This window comes from Pararge aegeria, chromosome 11 (assembly GCF_905163445.1).
Source record: "Pararge aegeria chromosome 11, ilParAegt1.1, whole genome shotgun sequence".
In the NCBI taxonomy this organism is placed as follows: domain Eukaryota; kingdom Metazoa; phylum Arthropoda; class Insecta; order Lepidoptera; family Nymphalidae; genus Pararge; species Pararge aegeria.
This window is the reverse complement of record NC_053190.1, coordinates 3,953,376-3,976,234: the sequence shown is the minus strand read 5'-3', so window position 1 is coordinate 3,976,234 and position 22,859 is coordinate 3,953,376. Positions and strand designations below refer to the sequence as shown.

The 22,859-nt window shown below is 35.7% G+C and overlaps 2 protein-coding genes across 3 annotated transcripts in view; one reads left to right on the top strand and one right to left on the bottom strand.

Annotated features, from left to right (window-relative positions):
- Positions 1-7: 7 nt before the first annotated feature.
- Positions 8-3,158, bottom strand: LOC120627286 (RNA-binding protein Rsf1). Its single transcript, XM_039895228.1, has 3 exons — positions 3,020-3,158; positions 2,256-2,861; positions 8-153 (listed from the first exon to the last, which is right to left on the bottom strand). The coding sequence occupies exon 2, from the start codon at positions 2,848-2,850 to the stop codon at positions 2,395-2,397; it is 456 nt and encodes a 151-aa protein (XP_039751162.1). The 5' UTR covers positions 2,851-2,861; positions 3,020-3,158; the 3' UTR covers positions 8-153; positions 2,256-2,394.
- Positions 3,159-3,554: 396 nt separating this feature from the next.
- LOC120627187 (protein bark beetle) overlaps positions 3,555-22,859 on the top strand; it is a 47,392-nt gene continuing 28,087 nt past the window's right edge. For both annotated transcript variants that reach the window (XM_039895045.1, XM_039895044.1), the window contains exon 1: positions 3,555-4,255. In XM_039895045.1, the coding sequence (XP_039750979.1) occupies positions 3,905-4,255 (351 nt within the window). In that variant the 5' untranslated portion in view covers positions 3,555-3,904. The remainder of the gene's footprint in view (positions 4,256-22,859) is intronic.

Genomic DNA, 22,859 nt, shown 5'->3' with positions numbered 1-22,859 from the left:
ATGAGAATTGGAATTTGTGTTTTTTATTTATTTATACAATAAGGAAACTTAGCCCATTAGGTGCTTAGGTAAAATGTTAAAGATATACTGAAGATTGTTCATTCCTTTGTCTTGATGTATTACTGGAATCCAGGTTGGAATTATTCCATTGACCTGAAACAAAACCATAATTAGAATACAATTTTATACCAAAAATTTCAAAAAACCCATGACAATTTTAAAGCAATGATTCCCGATAGCTTTTGAAATTTTTAATTTGTCAGAGCATTAATTTTCAGGTCCGGTAATGTCTGATAACATAGACACAATTATAAATTGCAAACTTTGTCTGGAACATAGCAAAAAAACACCCCAACAATCTGCTGTGAATATAATATTAAAAATATAATTATGATAAACAGTTTTAGTGAAACTGAAATTCTTGTGAAAATATTATTTCTTTCCATGTTTTTCAGTGTTTAGGTTTATTTTGTAATGGAAAGATTATGAAATGAGGTATCTCCTTTAGCTGATTCAGGACAAGCCTGAAACTCGAGTTTTAGCCAAATGTCGATAAGTCACCCTTTTCATTAGCACAAGAGTAAACACATTTTAAATTGGTCGGTTGGTTGCAATGACACAGACAAGTGTTTAACTCTTATCATTTATGACAGAGTAAAAATCATAGATGCAAACCAATTAAAGATATTCGATCTATATACAAATTGCTCTAGCTAGTATGTTAAATTTTAATGCCTTATTTAAGGAAAATCCGAGCCTTCAGTACGGCATTTTGAATTTAACAAATAACATGTATAACATACATACAATCATGAGCTGGATTCACATTAGTATTACATAGTATCACAATTTTTATGAATAAATAATAACAAGTTCCATACTTGCTCACATTCGAAGAGTCTTTTTTGAGTAGTAATGTATCTCAATAGTAAAATGGAGCTGATGTTACTCTTTTTAGAGTCACAAATTCTGGATTTGAAATCTGATTTTTGTTTTTCAAACGTTCTATCAAAAACTAGAGCTAAAAGATCTGTATTACTTCAATGTTCGAGTATTTCTATACTCTAAAACAACTCCTTGATTTCAAGCTAGCAAATTTTGTCTAGGCTGCTTGTCATTTATATGATAAATTTAAGAGTTTGCTAGCCAGGACTGTGGAAACTACTGCAAATACAGTTTTCACTTAGTTCCATAACTAAATGACTAGGTAACTAAGGTTGCAATTATTTTTTAAATGTCTGTTTTCACTAACAACAAACAAAGAAATGCATAAATAAGTTACGCCTAATCTAAGGATATTCCTAGGCATATATTAACATTTGACCAATAGTTATCACCTAATGTCTATATAAAATACATGTTACAACATTTGAAACAACATGGTGGTGGTGAAACAACATGGTGGTGGTGAAACAACAACAACTTGGTGAAACATTTATAGACTAAATGATAAGGCATTCAATTTAGGCGATTCCTAGGGTTAGTGAGAAAAGGCAATAATGTCATTTCAACCCCATGCCCCATTGAGTTCAATAAACTCAAAATACAAGGTAAATAAATGTAAACACTATTCTAAAAATATATAAGAGTTATATATGCTAATTTGTACACAAATCTCTGAAAGGTCAACAGAACTGCATGAACATAGATTCTTTAAAGTCTAAGCCGGAGCAGTTTAACTACAATGTACTGCAAAGATAACATATAAAGAATCTTTTGCCATAGAAGTAACATCTGGCTCATTCCAGCCTAAAATCTTAATTAAGTGTAAATATTGCTATCCTGTTTCATATTACTTTCAGAAAAGGATAGCAATAGTATAAGACCATCCCAATCCAGAGTTTTGTAACTTGACATACCGACTCCCAACTTGGTCTCGCATAATTTTCTGTTGTGCTATTAAAGCATCTGAACAAAATATTATACTATAACACATTTACTGTATGTAAAACTCAATCTACCAAATATGAAAAAACCTCAGAAATTAATTCTAATGTTTTAAAATAACATCCATTTTGTTTATAACATCTCTGTACAAAGAGATTACTGAGCACACTTTATATTAAGAACTAAGAAACCTCATGGCATCATTTCATTATTGACAAAAATACCACATGACTAATACAACTGATAAAGAACAATTTAAAAATGAGCACAAAATGGAATCGTAATATTTGGATGAGTGAATATATTTTGCAAAGTGGATCTTTACAACCTAACCTAAAAAAGCAAGCAAAACAAATTTGGTATCTTACCTCGTCCTCCAATGACATCAACTTCATCAATCTCAAAAGCATTAAACCCCCCAGTATTGAACAAAACATCGAATTTCATTAACACTTGGAAGGCTTCAGATTACGTTAACACTAAACCTAAATTTATTCTAGAATTAAATTAAAACCGAGACAGTGGCGACCTAGATCTGAAATTGCCCCCGTTGCCGCCGGAGCCATAACCGTTGCCGTTTCGGTTGAAGGGTCTGCCGCCGCCATAGGACCTGCCGCCACCGCCACCGCCGCCGCCACCCGAGGAGCCCCCGAAGGAACGCCCGCCCCTGAAGCTTCCCCCGCGCCCCCCTCGGAAATTGCCGCCGCCGCGGCGTGGGCCGTCTCGTTTTCTCGATAATTCTACTTTTAATGTCGCGCCTAGCATCTCAAAACCGTTCATCGCGCTACACGCATCCTCCGCCTCCTGCATGTTCTCGAATTCGATAAATGCAAAACCTGGGGGGTTAAGTGCGACCCACACGGAGTTTAGTTTTCCGTATTTGTCAAACTCCCGCTCTAAATCCTCCTTCTTGATTCCCTCCACCAGACCGCCTACGTAAACGCGAGTTCCTCCGGAGCTCATCTTGTTTTTCTCTAAAATAAAACTTCACATTAACCACAAGTCACTTGTTAGCGCCGAAAAGAATACATAAATTACAACGAACTAAACAAAATGTCGTCACATCAATAATGATGCCACGACATCCGAGCGTTTAACCCGAAAATACGCCGACAAATACAAATATACTTACGTATTTAATTAATGTAGATGAAAGATAGTCTAAACTTAAACTATATTCTATATTTTATTCTATATTATATATATTAAATCAATTTTTATTTTAGTCAAAAATTAAAAACGGATCAATGAAGTTGATGATTGAATGGTAAAGAAAGAATGAACCATAGACTAAATAGAACGACGCACATTAGAACGAATGTACTCGAAAATGTTGCAAGCCTCATTAAATGTTCAAACAGCTCCAAAATGTTTTTTTTTAATTACTTTCTATAATCCAATGAAATAATTACTTGAAAAATAAAAACCGAGACTATTTCAATACATGACTGTTTCATCGAAATCGTAAATTAAGCAGTCTTGCACCAAAATGCATTTATTTGAATGAATGTTGAATGATCGAAGTAAAGGTGTTCGGTTCATTGTCATCCGAAGTGAAAGGAGAGTGAATGGTAATAGGTGTGACGTCACTTAACGTACCGGTATGGTAGAGGGGAGGAGGCTTTGCCTTCAGCTACAACAACATATGAGGTAGGAGGAGAGGCAGGGAGGAGGGAACTTTACGTATGAAACCGGCCAAACTACTCTGTTCAACGGTCGCGCGGTGGCGCGTGTTTTCGTTTATTTTCCAAGTCAGTAGACGGCCCCACCTTTGTTCAATTGTTTTGATACGACTTTATCAAACAAAATATTTCTTTTTTAAAACAAAGAAGTCCTTGATTTTACGATTATGTACCTAAATATTTCTGAATAAAACCTACCATGTCTTGTAGATACTACTTCTTAGTGCATAGTTACATACCTGTTCAGTGTTTGCCGAGGTGTGTTAGGTGCTAAGACTCGAAAAGACAGCAGTTAGAATGAAATACTATTAGCTACTCAATTCTTAACATTAAGAATGTATTCTAAAGAGATGGGAGTGCAAAAGAGACATAGCCAGTTTAGTGACACAAAATATAAGTGGCGGACTGTGTTCATAGTGTGCTTGTGCTTTGTGTGGTGTAACGGGCAGGAGATGCGGTTGGGAGAGAAGGATCCATACTTGGTGAACAAATCGTTAGGGCTCACAGAGTTGTCCGGTGGTGTTTTAGCGGGTGGAAGAACAGTTTGGAAGGCTGATGGTAGTCCATATCTTCTCCGTGATGATCTGCTAGTAGAAAGGGATGCCGAATTGGTGATAGAAGCAGGAGTTGAAGTCAAATTTGCACCAATGATTGGCATAACCGTACGCGGTCAATTGGTTGCAATTGTAAGTAACCTTTTTTATAACTCTGGTTTTTAACCTTTGAGCCTATGCGATAGTGTCGCATTGACACAGTTGTTAAAGAGTGGGCATTTCCAAAGCCACAATGGCAAAACTAAGTACCTACTTGAGTAGAAAAAGTATTATGTATATATAATACCCCCACCCTTGATATTTGAATATGTATAATATTCTAATTAATATTATTTATTTATTGCATATAACTGAACATTTTACCATTCTTATAAGAATCTAGCACTGTTGAACCAAAAAAATGTTTGTAGTTGTGTATGTTTCGTTCGTTAATTGTTCTTCGTTAACGCGCTAACTTTGCGACAAACTAACTTTATTTTTGGCATAGAGTTAGTTGAAAGGACGAAGAGAAACATAACCGTGGAAAAACGGGTTGTTCGCAAGAAATTTGTATATATACCTATGTATTAAAAAAACTTAATAAACGCGGGCAACGGCTAGTATCCTCATAGTTTAACAATTCGTATGTTATACTGGAACTATTAAGAGATTGCTTCTGTTTCTGGGATACCTATAATAGGTTAATAATGAATTTTATATAAAAAATATTTCTAAACCAATTCCTGATCAAATTTATAAAACTACAACTAGAATTCCAAAAAAATCTATGTTTTTGGATATTTAATTAATCTCTAACTAAACTTTTACAATCTGTCATTTTATATATGGTAATTTATTTTATTCAATTAAATTTGTTAACGTTAACGTTAATTGAGTAATAATACCATTATAAAGTCTTTATTCATTCTCAATGAAATACAAATTGGAAACAACTAAAAGCGAGCGTGTCAACGTTTCTATGGTTACAAGTAAATTGTATCATAGCGGTGTACACGTCGCGACGGGTAAAATATTATTTACTCGTAATTATTTGATTAAACTCCTATTGCCTTTGTTTTTGTGTTTGCACTCGTTTAATTATTATATTATGATATATTAATGGTTCCTTTGATTTTTCGATTCAATTATTTCAAATGACATTAAAATAGGCTAACTAAATCAGTCATCAATAATTAACTAATTATACGCACTAAAAGATTAGAAAATAATTATAACTATGTTTATTTTATAATTATGACCATAGACTAAACTAACTGGTAACATTTTTTGCACTGGATTCAGGACATTTTGAAATGAGTGAACGAATTCTAGATAGGTACCTGAAAGGACACCTGTGATAAACTTTGGTCAAGTGACAAGTCAAAGGTTAATTGTCCAATAGCCAAATGTTGAAAACAATATGAATATAATGAAATAAACTTTTTCATGTTATTTATTGATAAGTATAATTTTTTTGTTTCTTTTGACCAAACAGTGAGACGTACCTTCAATCGATAGCACTTGATAAACGAGTGCATGATAAGGGCGCGTTGGTACCTACTTACCTTGATAATGATATCAAACTATTGATTTGTTCACCTGTTGCCGTATTTGAACAAAATAAATATTTTATAAGCTAAAGTCAATAAATTTTTCATTGTTATCGTTTGTTTATAAAAGCTCTAATATTTTCAAGTTTCGAAACCCAAACATTTTATTCAGGTATTGATAGTTGATACCTGGTCAAATTCTCGTAATAAAATAATAAAGTAGGTAGTTGGTACGTTAAACAGGGCGCGTTTGGAACCCTCGTACCTCCCTATCTACTAATACTGAAGTAAGCTAAGGTAACTAAATCGTAGTTTTATGGTAACGGAAATAGTTATACCTAAACATCACATAACATAACTATGTAAAAAAACCAATAAATTAACTCATCATAGGTGTCTGTGATCGGCCTTCCAATTTTGAATAAAGAAGTTTTGAGTTTGTTTTCAGATAAAGAGACAATGTTGTGAATGAGATTACGCATATCCGTATAGATAAATTCACGTATGTTATACCTAATAATTAGGTATATTATATATTCTATCTTACATATTCTATCTTACATTTAATTAATTATTTCTATAGATGTACATCTACAGACCACGTAGAGAGAGGTCCACCTAGAGAGAGGGTGTAATTCAGTGCGATTTTTCCACGGGGCAGCAGCGTCCATCAAAGCTATGTGCCCTTCCCACTTCAGCTTTCCAACGCTAAGCTATGTCAGTACCTCTTGTTCTTCTACGGATCACCTGCTTTTACTTGACCATGTAAATACACCGGAATTCTGCGTTTTTTTGTTTGCCTATGTTCTGCGTAACCACTGCAAAGATGCAGAAGACATTTGGTAGAGCATTATTCTCCTAAAGGAAAGAATCAACTCCTCTTAGATTGGCGCACAAGTGGAAATTATATCAAAATAATGAACGGGGGTAAACTTCTTCCTATTCTCTGTTGCCGTGGACAGGTGCAGTTGGCAGGTGGATACGTTAATTTTATCCCTTATCAGGGGGCATCATTTTGTTGTGCTAGCCGTCCTGGAGACCGACAAATTATACTATTCTTGGCCCAAAAATCAAACGGTTCTCGCGGGATTTTTGATCAAAAAAAAGGGCAAAAGCTGTTAAACTAAACTCACACACTCGCTTAACATTTAGGTATTATACCTTTGTTCGTCAGTGACTCACGTGCACACATAATATGCATTTTTATGAGTCCATCAGACATATGTACCTATGTTTGAATGACGTACTAGCGCAGATGTTCAAAGAGCAGGCGCTGACCCCAGCGACTCAGCTTCCTCTAATTCAATCAGCGATCCCGTTCAAATCACGGCCCTATGACCTCTCGAAACAGCTGTAAGAAATGAGATCTTTAGTCTATAATTATTTTATACTCTTTATTTGTACACAACTCAAACAAAGAAACAAGACAAAAAAAGAACAAACACATGAAGAATGAAGCAGGATACAAAAGGCGGCCTTATCGCTAAGTAACGATCTCTGCCAGGCAACCTTAGGATTAGGAAAACTAAAAAGAAAACAAATAGGTGGGGTACACTATTTAGTACATACATACAAATATCTACATACTAATACATAAACCAGGCTACACAAATAAAAAAAAATAAAAAATACTATTGATAAATATAAAAAAATAAATATACTAATACATATCTTAATATACCATAAATACTTAAATATGAGTTTGAGTAGATAAATAAATAATAATAGTCGTCTTTACTGAGCGAGATAATGAGCCTTAACAGCATTTTTAAATATGCCCAATGACTTCACAGGTATCTAACTTAGGGCCAAGCCCCAAGCTGGGCAGATGGGTTGTTTATCGCAGTAGATGGTAGTATTGCAGAAGACGCTGCTGCCATCGCTTCCTCATAGTCACCCCGTCCGACAACCGCGGGAAGAGAAGGGATGTTAACCGGAGAAGACAGTAGAGGATGGAGAAGGTTCTCAGCCCGCAGTTCACATAATAAATAAAGTGGTAGAGTCGGGCATGCCAGTTTATGTTGTAACTCTTTATTATCGAATCTAATTAACTCAACATATCTCCCTGCTTATTTAATGTTACAGTGTTTGAAACTCCAGCCTTCCTTTCGTGCGGACCGAGTATCATCACCTCTTACATTTACAAGTTATGTGCGTTTTAAGCAATTTAACAGTATATGAATAAATCGTGAGACTGATGTCTGATAGTTCTGTACCTAATGTTCTGAAAGGCGTGTGCAGTCTACCTATCCGCATTTGGCCAGCTTTGTGAACAACGGCCAAAACCCTTGTCATTCCGAGAGGAGACCCGTGCGCAATAAACCCGTGGGCCAGTAATTGCCCGATAATGATAATGACTTTGATGAAATACTGAGAGTAAGTATACATAGATATTTACTTCAAAATTAGGGTATTTAGTAACTATAAAATATCCATTTAAATGGGCGAGATAGTCTTAGATGTCCAACACAGGTACCCACATAGAAGTAAGGTCGATCATTTTTTTTAATCGGTTAAAAATCAAAATTAAGTCATAATAACTTATAGGTCTAAGTATAACGAATTCATAGTTAGCATGTTTTACATACTAATAGCGGTGATAGCCGGTGGACGAGGAAAAAGCGGTGAGTTCGAGGCCAGGCCCCCCTGACTTTTCGATGTTATGTGCGTTTTTAATTTAACAAATTTAAATATCACTTGCTTTAAACGGTGAAGGAAAACATCGTGAGGAAAGCTGCATGCCTGAGAGTTCTCCCATTTTGCAAAACCAAGTTCTTCGGTAACTCTTTCACTTTTAAGGCTGTTGTGCTTTGGAATAATTTGCCTGCTGACATCCGTAAAAGTCAATCCCTTCCCATATTTAAGTGTCGTCTTAAAGAGATATATTTCTATATAATAAATATATGAAATATATTTCATTTATTCTATATTTTATATCTATCTGTATGTCTATATATATGTATATGTAATTGCACTATCCCGCTCTCTTGCAGCTTGTCCTTCTGCCAGAGGTTGCCTGTAAGAGATTGCTTGCAGCAATAAGGCCGCCTTTGCATGCCTACAATTCTTGTTCTCTTGTTTATTCTTTATTTTATGTATATTTTGATGTTTGTGTGCAATAAAGTATTTCTTCTTCTTCTTCTTAAAACACACATAACTCAGAAAAGTAAGAAGTGCGTGCTGGGATTCGAACTCGGCCTCCCGAAAGTGAAGTCGAGCTCCTACCCTAATGCGCTATCACCGCTTCGGTTATTATTAATAAAATAATCGTTAAAACCCGCCAACCAGCTTGTTGCAGCTTGGTGGTTCTATAGTCTAACCCTGTCTCCCATGAGAGAGGAAACCTTTGCCCAGCAGTGGGATGTTTAATAGGCTGTTGAGAACGATATTCTACTAAGTCACAATCAAATGCAAAGTGGCAGACAACCGTCTATAGTTTGTAATAAATAGTTAAAAGACAATAGAATCGCAGATACGTTTTCATTTCAATCGGCTAAGAACTTCCCACGTTCTAAAAGCTCGGTAGGTACGTATATAGATAATAGATATAGGTAGAGATTTTTTAAGCGAAAACATGCTTTGTGTGAAGGTCCAATGGCTACACACTTTATTTGTAGGTCTAGAATACCGTAAGTAATTATGTAGCTACTCAACAATAACAGACCTATGACAGTCTGCTAGAATTAAGGCTACTTCCAACGGGAGGGGTTTCCCATAATCCCCACGCTGGGCGGACTGGTTGGTGATTGCGGTAGATTGGTGGTAGTAGCGCAGAGAACTGCTTCCCCCCATTATATTAACTTAGTCGCCTCGTACGACACGCGGGAATAGTGACCACTGTATTCTGATCTGCTGCGGCGTTTACTCACATTGATTAAATATGTTACTATCCGCCTACCTAAGTAGTAAATTCGAGTGAACAACGACTAGTTCACGGTCGATTGGCGCAGTGGGCAGCGGCACAGCTTCATGAGTCCAAGGCTGTAGGTTCGATTCCCACAACTGGAAAATGTTTGTGTGATGAACATGAATGTTTCTTAGTGTCTGGGTGTTTATCTGTATATTATAAGTGTTTATGTATATTATTCATAAAAAACAGTTCATCTGTTATCTTTGCACCCATAACACAATCTACGCTTACTTTGGGACTAGATACGAGTAGCTATTTGTGTATTGTGGTAGGATATATTTTTTTTAAATAAAAATACATAACAAACTCTATTCTAATGGTAACTAAGTATGCAGGCTAATTTTATGATCTTTTTTCTCTTGATACCCGTATTCCAGCAATGCACGATGCTTCAGCGCTGTGCAACAACGTAGGTACATTAAATTCTCCAAAGCCCCTAAAAGTAAAAGTAACTTTATATTCAAGACGCATTAATTAAACCTGTTTCTTTATAAAAAGTTATAAAATGGCCGTACGCAATTCACCCCTCACATAACACATTAGCTTTACTTTTTTGTCGCGTCCCACTGCTTTTTACCCCCGCGCTATCACAAAACAGGTTACGTGGAAAAACGACTGGCGACAACCCCTAAAGAATAGTGAAAGCATTCCTGCCTAACTGATGTTTCTGACATCCTATTTAAATGTTAGATACAAATGTGAGATTTCGTTTGTTCTGAACCATGGAAGAATGACTTTTTATTGTATACAAAATTTTCCCAACAACTAATGCAAAACAAACTGTATTCTTAATAAGAAATCCGTGACTTTTGAGTATTTTAATAAAATAACCTACAAACCTACTTAAATACTTACCTACATAAAGAAAAACTATTTATTTAAGCATGTCTTTACACTTTGGTGCAATTATTTAGACCTTTTAACTAGACTTCGAGTTGTGACGGTTCTTTTTTTTTCTTTGTTTTTTGAAGAAAAATATAATATGCACTCTAAATAATGACCCTACACAATTTGTTCTAGACAAAAGACAAGTGAACCCCTATTTGGCAGTATTTTACGTTTCATAGCTAAACCTACTCAACTAAAAGGTAGCACCAGTGAACACATGGTAGCGCTCACAAATACTACTTAGCCCGCTTAGAATTTCCATTTAGGAATTTCCCAGCGGTTTTAAGCTTGATTCTTTTACCGAATATTTTAAGAATCCCTATATCCCTATATAAAACAGTAACATTTAAAATTCCCTGTAGAATCGTAATTTTGTCCTAGATTCTTAAATGGAATTCCATTAGGTGCAGAATTGTAAAATAGGTAACGCGAATATTTTAAGTTAGTAATTTAAACCTTGCAGGGGTGTTAACAAATATTTCTTAGTCTGATTGACATAAAAAACATTTCGTCCAGAGTGGTTTTGATCCACAGTCTACTTAGATGTTAATAAATCGCTCTGGAGATTATGTTTAAGTATATTCGACCTCTAGACTTTAACCTGAAACAACAGGGTGAAATATACAAAGCATTTTTTTTTCAAATCGCACTCATTCATAAATCACATGGTAAGAAGTAAGAAGTCCGTCTTTCGTGTTAACCAATTTCTTCTTCGAACTGAAAATAAATATAAATATTTAAACTATGTTAAACTTTCTAGCTATAAAATAATATATATATAGTGCGCGACGGTTATTTAATTAGGACAGTCACGTGACTATCACTATCTAAATCATGTCAAGATCTGTAAACATTGATAAGTGTAAGGTTTGTGCCTTTTGTTTGTATGCTCACAGTATACTCTATAGGTACTTTGTACCTACCTACCTTATGTATTTCATCGTAATGCAATTTGACGCAAGTTCGTATATAGGTTAGAAATTGAGAAGCGATAATTAGTACTTGAACCGAACGTACACAAATGTTTTTTTTTTTTGGATTATGTTCAGCTGAATAATCCTAATGAGCTTGTTGGCGTGCCTCGGAGTGAGGCTCTGCTAGAAAGAGTATGAACCCTAGGACTCGAAGAAGCGAAGGGATCCGGCCTCCAAGGTCGTGGTTTGAGCCCACGTCTGGATGAGTTTAGAAGACGGGGGTCATCGCCGGCGAAGACGCTGTGCAGAGGTTGATTGTGTGTGCCAGGGAAGGAACAACGTCGATTTCATAATCACCTGAGCATTAGTTTATAAATTGTATGCGTAGGAGAGCGGGGACCCTGAGACAAAGGTTTTATTTTAAAACTTACTTCAGGATTCCCAACACTATTGTAAACTGACGAATATTTTAGCAATCAATTTCATTTCATCAGTATAGCATAGCATGCTATACTGATAAAAATCTCAACTAAAACACAAAGCTTGGAGTGAATGACCTTTTATCTCGAAAGCTCGTGATCTAAGTATGCAGCGTACAGTTAGGCCACGGTTGACCGACCAGCCAGCACCAAGTTGGCTTTGCAACTAATAGTATGGTTGACCTTGAAATAGCTAAGCGCCGGGCTGACTCATCGATAATTGAATCAGTGTTATTTACCTCGGGACTAAGAAACTCTTGTACTTACCACGTTTCTTATAACCAATCATAATTTATACTTTACTAGCGGTTGTCGGCGTTGTTACTTTCCATCCTTTTAAAATATTCCATGCCAAATATAAAGTCGATTGGTTGCTTAGTTATGGTGTAAAGTTACGACAAACTGACAAACACTCTTTCATTAGTATGAATGGATTTATAATTCCTTTACCTGCATATCAAAAAAATCTAAAGCTCAGGCCACACATCCGCTTCCACATTGCTTTATTACACTACAAGATAATTCAGTTGGATTCAAAAGGTTCGGTGAACCTTTGAGTTCACCTGTTAGGGGTTCACATGACAGCTATACCCCTAATCGGTTTCTATGTCACCGAAACTCTTCTCAAAAGGCGACCCTCTTATGAGCACACCACTACGCCAGGAAACCGGCGTGTATCGTGTTGATTTTGAATTTGCACGACTCCGTGGAAGCTGGTTTGGATGCCTTGATTTCAAACTCTGTAATCGGTGGCGTAGGTCAACATCCGGTGCGGTCTGGTCGATGAAGCCAACCTACAAGGCACCAAACAAGTCGTATGAAATGATTGAGGTAAAATAAATGACACGGGTTATAAGGGACGGTTTCAGGGAAATCCCCTTCTTAAGGAGTTATACTGAGTATCATCAGTTTCTAACAGTCTTCTAGTTTTGCACAGTTCTAGTTTGTAACAGTCCACTGCTGTACTAAACGCCTCTTCCAACGCGTTAACGTTAGAAACCCACATTTTGAACAATCTCACGTGAGATTGGGGGATGGGGGGAGGGGGGTGAATAAAATCTCACGACATCTCGGGTGGGGATGTGATTTTGATAATAAAAGATATATCTTAAGGCGTGTCCCACGTAGTTCTTAGTCATTACATAAACCTCCGTTCTTCAGATATTACATTGATAGGAACAAGTGCTAAGTCGTATCATTTTTTCCTTCATAACCACTTGTTAAGCTGCAGATGTAAATAAGCTATTCCTATGCCATTATTGCAGCTTAGCATTATTTATACGTCGCTTCACATGACTCATTATGATTCACTGAGAGAGTGAAACGTGCACTAGGTATATAATTGTTGATTTTTTATCACGGTCGATCGCGCGCGATCTCGGTAACCAGTTGTCGCGCAGCAAAGTGACAACCTGTTTTAACGTCCCATCACACATGGACAAAAAAATGGAAATATCCTTTTACAACTTCTTCTTCTTACGGTGCCGTCTTCTTACTAAAGTTGGCACACATTAGGGCTATCTCTACTTTGGACACCTCCTGCTCTAAATAATGATTTGGTGCTCTTTCCAAACCATTGTCGTAGGTTTTTGAGCCTTGATATTCCTCAACGGCCAGGCCTTCTGCCTGCCACTTTACCTTGCATGATAAGCTGAAGAAGTTCATACTTTTTGTTGTTCCGCATCACATGACCAAAATATTCTAATTTTCTTTTTAATTGTTATGAGTACCTCTGGAAGCTTACCTATTATCTGCAATACAGTGTTATTCCGTACACGATCTGTCCAAGATATTCTTAGCATACGTCTGTGCAAACACATCTCGGAACGCTTCGAGTTTCCAGGCCATGATCTCTGTCAGAGTCCAAGCTACTACACCATAAAGGAGTACAGAGAACACATAGCATTGTGCTATGCGTGTTCGAAGAACAATGCTTAGATTTCGGTCACAGAGTACTTTTTTCAGTCTAGAAAAAGATTTGCGTGCTTGCCCTATTATGCAGCGTTTTTCAAGACTATGATCTCTTTGTCGTCAACCATTGTACCTAGATACCTGAATTTGGATACCCGTTCAAGAACCTGACCCGGGGTACAAAGAATTGATTAGTTCAGGTGTTCCTCTAATTTCCATGAACTTCGCTTTTTGTTAATACCATACTCAGCACGAACGTAAACTATTGAATTAACTATGTTTTGAAGTCCTTCAAGACTATCCGCGATTAATATGGTAACATCTGCGTATCTGATGTTATTTACCGCCTTTGCATTAATTGATATACCGTCTGTATGTCAGTAAACTTCTGCAAATATATCTATCTATGAAGGTCAAATCAATGAACAAACCGCGTCATCTGCTGTAAATTTTTGAGGTGCTGAGTATTCTGTAAACTACGTTGCTTCATCGGGTCAAGGTTACCATGTTATTGCAGTGTCAGAATAGCTTTACGCATCAAATTTCTAACGATTAAACAAGTTGAACTTTTAAGTAATATAATCTGAATTCCTGTATCAGGTGAGAACGGAGTTGATAATCATAAAACGCCTAAACTCTTCATTATTTGTATGGAAATATACACCAAAATTACATAGAGAATTCGATAACCGGTAAAGACACATATGACACCATATCTCTCTAGATAACTCAAAATTTTCAGAAGATAATATAAGAAGCAATGAAAAATCTCGTGTCAGAATGAGGAGCACCATACTGACCAAGTGCCTGCTCGAGAGCATTATAGAGAACTCAAAGGTATGCGGGCTACCTCAAGATTCTAGCTATTGATATGTAATTGTTTAAAACGCAGTATAACTTCGAAAAGTTAAATTGCGTGCTGGGAATTAAAATCACCATCACCGCGCTCAAAATAGAATATCTCTAATGTAATAAGACGATAGATTATTATTCTTCGTTTTTCTTCACAAACATTCAATGTCCCTTCTAAATAAGGATATTTCTTTATATGGAATGAACTGCCTTGAACGTTAGGTAACAATTAAGCGGACTGCGCAGCCTTTGCTGCTATTTAGGACAACACTGAGCCCTTGAGATTATTCAGTAGCATTTAACTATCGGTTAGTCACTTTTGATAGTTAGAATACAATACCATAGCCAAATAAACCTTGTTTGGATTTGTAAGATATTTTCAATGTATTTGAAATACGTTTGTTTTGAATATACGTTTTCCAATAATTCTTGCGTTAACATAGCCACGCCAACTCCACTTAAGACACAGTCCCGAGCTCCAAAACTCCATTTATGAAAGAAAAAACTTTGTGCCTAAATTTATTTATAAACGCATAAAAGAAAAAATATTTTTCGCGCTCAAAGCGACATTACAATAGCGAAAGTTAGAAACGACTGAATAGATCCTCAAACTGTTAAACACTTTTGAATTCGGTTTATTTATTGGAATTCTCAATATTTTCTAAGCTTACGTCATTATTATCTGACTACGGAAAGTAAGGTTTCAAAGTATGTATAATCTTCCATTTTAAAACTTGGTTTTCTCGATTGGATTTCCCATCCCACCAATTTACGTCTCCTTCAATTAATTGCGTGCTAGCTCGAAGTGTCTGGTTTTTGAAATGTGCTACTGTAATTTGTCCGTTCTTCAAAATTCGCTGAGGTCAGACTATGGTTGATGGTTCTTATTTTTTGCTAGAAAACTGGTTCTATTCATACATAAACGTTTCTACACAAACTGAGACGAATGGACCCTTTTGATGTAATTATCTATATACACCTGATAATATGATAGAGGCAGCCACTGGTTTGAAACGGTGGTAGCCTAGTGGGTAGGAGCTGGACTTCACTTTCGGGGGGCCGAGTTCGAATCCCAGCACGCACCTATAACTTTTCAAAATTATGGGCGTTTTAAGTAATTACAATATCACTTGCCTCAACGGTAAAGGAAAACTTCGTGAGGAAACCTGCATGCCTGAGAGATCGCCATAATGTTCTCAAAGGTATGTGGAGTCCACCAATCCGCACTGGGCCAGCGTGGTGGACAACTAATACTCCTAATCGATAAACTAGCCACGGAGAAAACCCAACAGATCAGAACAGAGAAAATTCCCAAATTGTCTCTGCCGGATTTCGAACCCGAGACCTCCCATTTAAAATGCTAAATCGCCCATCACTACGCCATTTTGATAAGAACAGTATCTATAGATACATAGCCAATTGGGAATTGAATGTATGTTTTATAATTTACATACGACCGATATGCAATGTATAAGGTGTAATAAAAAACGCTAAAATAAGTAGGTACTGTCTACCATTTTTAGTTGCTTTGTTTAGTTTAGCCGTTTCACTGACAGTCTTGGTTTCCTTCCGAGAATCACGTTACGACTACAATGAACTAGCACGGTAGCTGATAATAACAAACAGATTTCAGAGGATGTAACACTACACTGCAAATTACTCGGTATCAGATGACTACGCTTTAAACAATCACTTTGATAACGCGTCACACGTGAATCATGTTGAATGAAAAACGCTAGGTAAACGTATAAGTGAGTGATTTTACTACATTCTCAGAACCACACAATCATAGATATTCATTTTAATAGTAGTAGGGTATTTCAGAGCTCGTCCGGGCCAGTAGCATTGTTCTTTGTTCAGTATCTATATATTTTATTGTAAGTTTATTATATGTATATATTTTAATAGTAATATAGTTAGGTATATATGTTAATTTATATGCACCGCCTTCCTATCTCTCTTCTTGAGCTGTGTTTTACGCCTTTGGTTGCCTATGTATCGATAAGGCCGCCAAATTGTATACTTTTTGTAAAAAAAATATTTATAATTTTTCTATGTGTTTATGTGGTGTACAATAAAAATTCATTCATTCATTCATTCAGTGTTCCGGTCAACTCTTACGGTGGTTTTTATCCACTACCCTGTTTTCAAGCACTATGTATGTATGTATGTATGTTTGTTTGCGAATTTTTATAATCCGCCACATTATTTAATGCCAGAAATCATTTGGATGTGAGAAGTAAGTATCCTTAGAATCATTTTATTAGCAGAAGTAACACTGTGGCTATAAATTATTTTAAAAAGTAGTTAAGTGCTGCTGCACCTATAGCGCCATTTTCAGTTGCGTTTCATAGCGTTTTATTGATAAAATGAAATGAAATGTGAAATGTATTAATTTGTATGAATATATGATAAAATGTTCTTAACAAAATTAAAAGTCGCAACGTATCCGGTCAGGCAACCCCAGCATACAAATTTTGGTCAATTATATATAAAAAATCTAGTTCTGAGGTTTAAATTGCAGAAATTCATTAATTGAATAAAATACATTGCTCAAAAGCCACGTTTTCAATGTATTCTTATTTTTTTTTTGTTTGAGTGCCTGGGTGTTTATCTGTATATTATAAGTATTTATGTATTTTATTCATAAAAATATTCGTCAGACGGCCGGGTGGCGCAGTGGGCAGTGACCCTGCTTTCTGAGTCCAAGGTCGTGGGTTCGATTCCCACAACTGGATAATGTTTGTGTGATGAACATGAATGTTTTTCAGTGTCTGGGTGTTTATCTGTATATTATAAGTATTTATGTGTATTATATTCATAAAAAAATATTCATCAGCTATCTTAGTACCCATAACACAAGCTACGCTTACTTTGGGGCTAGGTTGCGATGTGTATATTGTCGTAGTATATTTATTTATTTATTATTTATTTATTTATTTATTAGTTATCTTGGCAGCCATATCAACAGTTACGCTTACTTTGGGGCTAGGTTAGGATGTGTGTATTGCTGTATTATACCTATTTTGTAAAAAAAAAAATCTAGTTACGTTACTTGTACCTACAGACTTTATGTTTTACCGATGTCCATATAATAAACGTACTTAATAAAAGGTGGCAACTCTTAAAAAACTGATCTATTTCCTCCCAGTTTTTTTTGGTTTGGCGTGGGAAAGAGAAATGTTTTGGTCTTTTTATAGTATGCAAAAGTCACGATAATTTTGCTACAGCTTCTTAAAAAAACAAGCCAGTGTAAAAGGCACAGGAAATGTCATGCTTCACAAATAAAAAAAACTTGATCATTATCAGTGTAACATAAATTAAACTACGTACTCTAACTGTGAACTCTATCCAATTGATTTAGTTTTTTCTTTATTTAGCTTTAGCCCAATTGAGGACGAAGAAAGTTTGCCAAACTTTCGCTATGCCGTGTACACAAAGCGAACTAAACTGTGGTAGGTAACCTATAGGTAGGTACTTACATTTTCTTTCCAACAGGCGTTTACACAGAACTTTACTAAATTACAAAACTAGTGTTTAATCCTTCATTCATGTTACCGTCTCTGACCTCTATTATTATAATTAATTTTAGGGGTCAGTAAGTTGGCCTCTTTAGCTAATATACTTAATGACTAGTTATCCTTATAAAAAGTTATTATTTCCGAATTAAATGAGCCTCTATCAATCTACAGGGTTTACTATTATCACTTTTGTACCTCAGTACACGTTTTCATTGAACGGTGCCAAATTACAAAACAAGTGCTTTTTCCTTGATTCAAGTTGCTGTCGCCACGTACCTGCTACATTGGCAATCAATTTTAAAGTTATGTCAAACAAGATTTGGTCTATCCACAGTTGTCTCACTTGTATTACATAACAAGTGCTTAAAATATACGGCCGTTTTCCCGATGGCTGTGTTGTAAAGATACATTATTCGTTATTTGCAAATGCTATCCCACTTTCTTAAATTTATAAAGAGATGACACGTAAAAGCAAATCGTAGAGTTTCAGAAACCTTTTAGGCATACGATACGACAATGCCAAAGCAGTCAGCCGTACTGTATTTACTTCGTATCGAATCACCAGACTATCTAGGTTGCATATTGCAATTCGATTGTGCAGTTATAAGTTAAGTCAGTTATATGGTTACCTATAGTTTATTGCATATCGATGTACTTGCGTAACCCCTCTTATAAGTTTCTACCACACCTCGCGATATCTGATATTGACAATGAATTCAAGACGAAAAAGATCATACTAAAAGTAAAGTTAAGAGATAAGGATTTCTGGACGAAAGTTCTGTACAACAAATTAATCTTTTACAATCAGTGCAATTCGAAATTCATTTATTTCAAGTAGTTGCCTACGCCTATTTTGTCTTTAATATCGTCTTTCCACCGATTTGGAAGACTGATAATAGCGACAAAAAGCCGGTAGGAAATTCATCAGTTTCACTTTCCAGATATACAGTAGCAGTACCCACAGTGTATTTTCCAGTCATTTAGTGGCCTTACAATACTGTCTGATATTTTAATCTAATTATTATGTTAGGCTGGGAAGGTGTGGTATGGCATTTATCTCACCTGTTGAAGGTGTCACCTGTCGGGTCATTATATTTTACTCATTCGCACAATCATCTAACCGCACAAAGGAGTGTAACTTTCAAGACAAGTCATTTCCTTTTTATATAGCTGTTCACAGGAATATAAAGAAAACTGTCTACAGATCATCGCATCGGATCTAGGTGATGGTCCACCTGACGGTGAGTGGAAAACCATCGACTATAAACAGAGCAACACTTCGAAGGGCATGGAAGGGCCGCGTCCTACAAAGTACCGCCCTGGGTCCATCAACCCGAGGCGTAATGCCTGCAATTAATTACAACGGCAACCACGCCTTTCAGACCGGATCAGAACAATGCTGCTTGGCGGCAAAATTAAACATGGCGGCAATGCTTCCCTTGACGATCTCTGTCACAAAAAGCTCTTCTTGTACTAACGCCCATTATCTATATACATATATACAAGAAAGTTGTGTTAGTTACACCATTTATAACTCAAGAACGGCTGGACCAATTTTTATGATATTTGATTTTTTGGATTCCTCTTAGACCGGAATAGGATAATAAGTATTAAAATATAACATTTATAAAAAAAAAAATGATCCGCGGTACGAAGTTCGCCGAGACAGCTAGTATATTATATTTGCCATACCTATAGGAACCTAAGTTTAGCTAAGGAGACATAAGGCGGTTTCTGAGAAACCATGCATTGATACACGAACGGACCGCAAAGCTCCATAGTTATATGGATTCCCGATATGGAAAACCATAATAAAACATAATATTATGGTGTGCTTGTATTCAGAACCTACCTACTGGGTTATTTTTTAAGGTGAAGGAGGAAAGTAAAAATTCTACTGTGTTTTTTTACCGTAGCTTTGTGACATATCGACCATAAAAGAGAATATATTTTCGGCTTAAGAGAGAGATTTTACCCCATCACAGGTTCGTTCAGTGTTAAAAACTTTTTATGATTTTTTTTACTTCTTTTTATAACAACTAGGTACCTAACATAGTTTTTTTTAGCTTTTATGCTGTAGTTTACATGTTATTTGTTAATTTAAAGTAAGTTTATTTTATCTTGCTGTTTTTCTGTTCCTATAGTAGACTCTGTGTGATCCCTTTTCCTTTAAATGTCAATGCAGCTTTGTTGAAGGTGGTCCCAGCGTTATTAAAAAAAAAATCTTCACTTGAATCTCAAACGCCGAAAATTAATAATCTATCTAAATCCAATTCTTCAGATGGCAGATAAAATTGAGTAGTGCTATTTATTGTATTTCTTACGATTCTTACGATTCTTCTTATTTCTTATTTCTTATTTCTTATTTCTTTCCCTGTAGATAAGGATAGTACTTCTAAATTCATCTGTGATCCCATTTCTTTTAAATGTGAACACTACTATATTAAAGACTGTCACTACATGTTTAAAAAAAAATTGTTCACAAAATTCTCAAAATAAAAGTTTTTCATTACCTTCTGACATGCAATACCCCATCGGTATGATACCCGCTTTTCAACCTCGATTCGCTCGGTCGGTAATTGCGTTTTAATCCCAGCGCTGCTCGTTACGTAAACCAGTCCGTTCAATTGTCAAGATTGCAATCTGACTAGTTTTATTGCAAGCCCCATCCCGAACAGAATCTAGACTTCGATTACACCGAACGCTGCTGGAAATTTTAACTATTTTTTAATTTATTCTGGAAGCCAACGTCCATAAATCTATCTCATATTCAACAGTTGTTTTATATTGTTGTACACTCCTCTAGGCTAACTCAGCATGTATAATATAAGACATTTCTTTTTTCGGGGGTCCCTTGACACCGGCTTGCACTAATGGTGGTGTAAAAGGTATTTTTTAATAACCATTACGCTATTATGAAAATTATTTTCCTATACCCCCGTTTCGCTCCGAAACTGGAGCATCTTCAGGAGTTGTTGACTTTACAATGAATAATTGGTAAAGACAGATTGGGCAATAAGCAGAGATCAGGGATACATAAATTCCAATGTTCTGAATGCCACGCCACATATGTAGGTCAAACTGGACGTAAATTGAAAGCTCTAACTTAAAGCTAGAGCTTGACGAAGAAGATAAGAGAAGAAAAGAGATAGAGAATGATTTTGGAAAAACATATAGATAACATTAGAGGGTTCTCACATAACAAAAAAGGAAAAGTAAATAACTACGAAAAATATATAAATTTGAAATTTAAAAAAAACCCGAATTTCAATATATTTGATAACTAAATATTGAGTAAGTTGTGACAAAAAAATGTATGCTTACCAAATATGGGTCGGCAAAATTTGCAAAATTAATATTTATTATAACAAAAATAACACGCGTTGGTGTGATCGCGGTGTCTCGGCCCGCTAAAATGAGTTCAATGTCTAAAGATATCACCAATCTAACATGGGTGCTACAGACGTGCCGCGTAGACGGAGCGTGGGAGGATACTCTCTGTCACTCAGAGTGGAGATACTAGAGAGAGGACAAGCGGCAATGTCATGTAATCGACTGTTATATGCCTACCGGGGCTACAATGACGTCAATTCACAATTTATAATTGAAGAAACCGAGTTAGCGGGGAATAGTCTTGGGAAGTTCGCGAACGACCTAGGTGGGAAGAGCGCTCCTTTTCCAATTGTACAAAAATCTTAAATTTTAAAGTTCAGTGAAACTTGGTGGTTCGATATTGAGACAGTTAGATAATGCGTTATAATAAAACTTTCAATTAAATACCTTTTGTCTATTGTTCGTTTCGTTTTCTCTCCAAACGTAGACGTAAGATAAAATTTTTATCTTGTTACGCCAAAGAAGTATAACTTCTAACGCGTGTACATAAGTACACACACACGAATTTTTTAAATTTTGACTGTATTTATTTAAAGCAGGATCAAACTTTCAGTCATCTTATAATGAAGTATTCATTTTAGACTACATAAAATTATTACGTAATTCTTCAAAAAAATAGTAACTATTTACTTCATATATAATATTCAAAACTAGATACACGTACGTGGACACGTTTATGTATAAAAGCAGAATACTAAGTAATTTCGGAAAACACTAGTCGAAAATGGAACAGTTTTGACGTTTAAAATTGCATGTCAGCGCTCCTAGCGGAACTTTTGTGAAATTAACTATTAGACACATTTATGAATAAAAGGAGAATACTTAGTCATATGCTTGTCATGCATGTCTTTTGAAGTTATAGACTTGCATTGTCCATCAAAGTCAAAGTCAAAGTCAAATTCAAAAATATCTTTATTCAAGTAGGCCCATAGGTGGCACTTTTTATGCGTTCATTATATGATAAGTACAAGGTATATTCGTAAGCTTAAAAATTAGAGCTACGAGGGTTTCAAACGCGTCATCAAAGAAGAAGCTCTCAAAAAAACATAGCCGGGTGTTTTTTTTTTGTTATCAACGTCTCACATTGTCATTTAAAATTATTAGAACAGCAACCTGTATATCAGATAGCAATAAACTTAGTTTAAATCTAAGGTACAAAGAGAGTTTCTATAACTTAATAACTTATGTATGTGACCATACATAAGTTATTAAGTTAGTAGTAATAAAATTAAATTATTAAAAATATCCAGGTCTTTCATAGAACCAAATAGGTATTTTTTTATTTATGACTCGAAGAATATCTTCGTTAAGCATTTTTAAAATACAGAAAAAAAAAAAT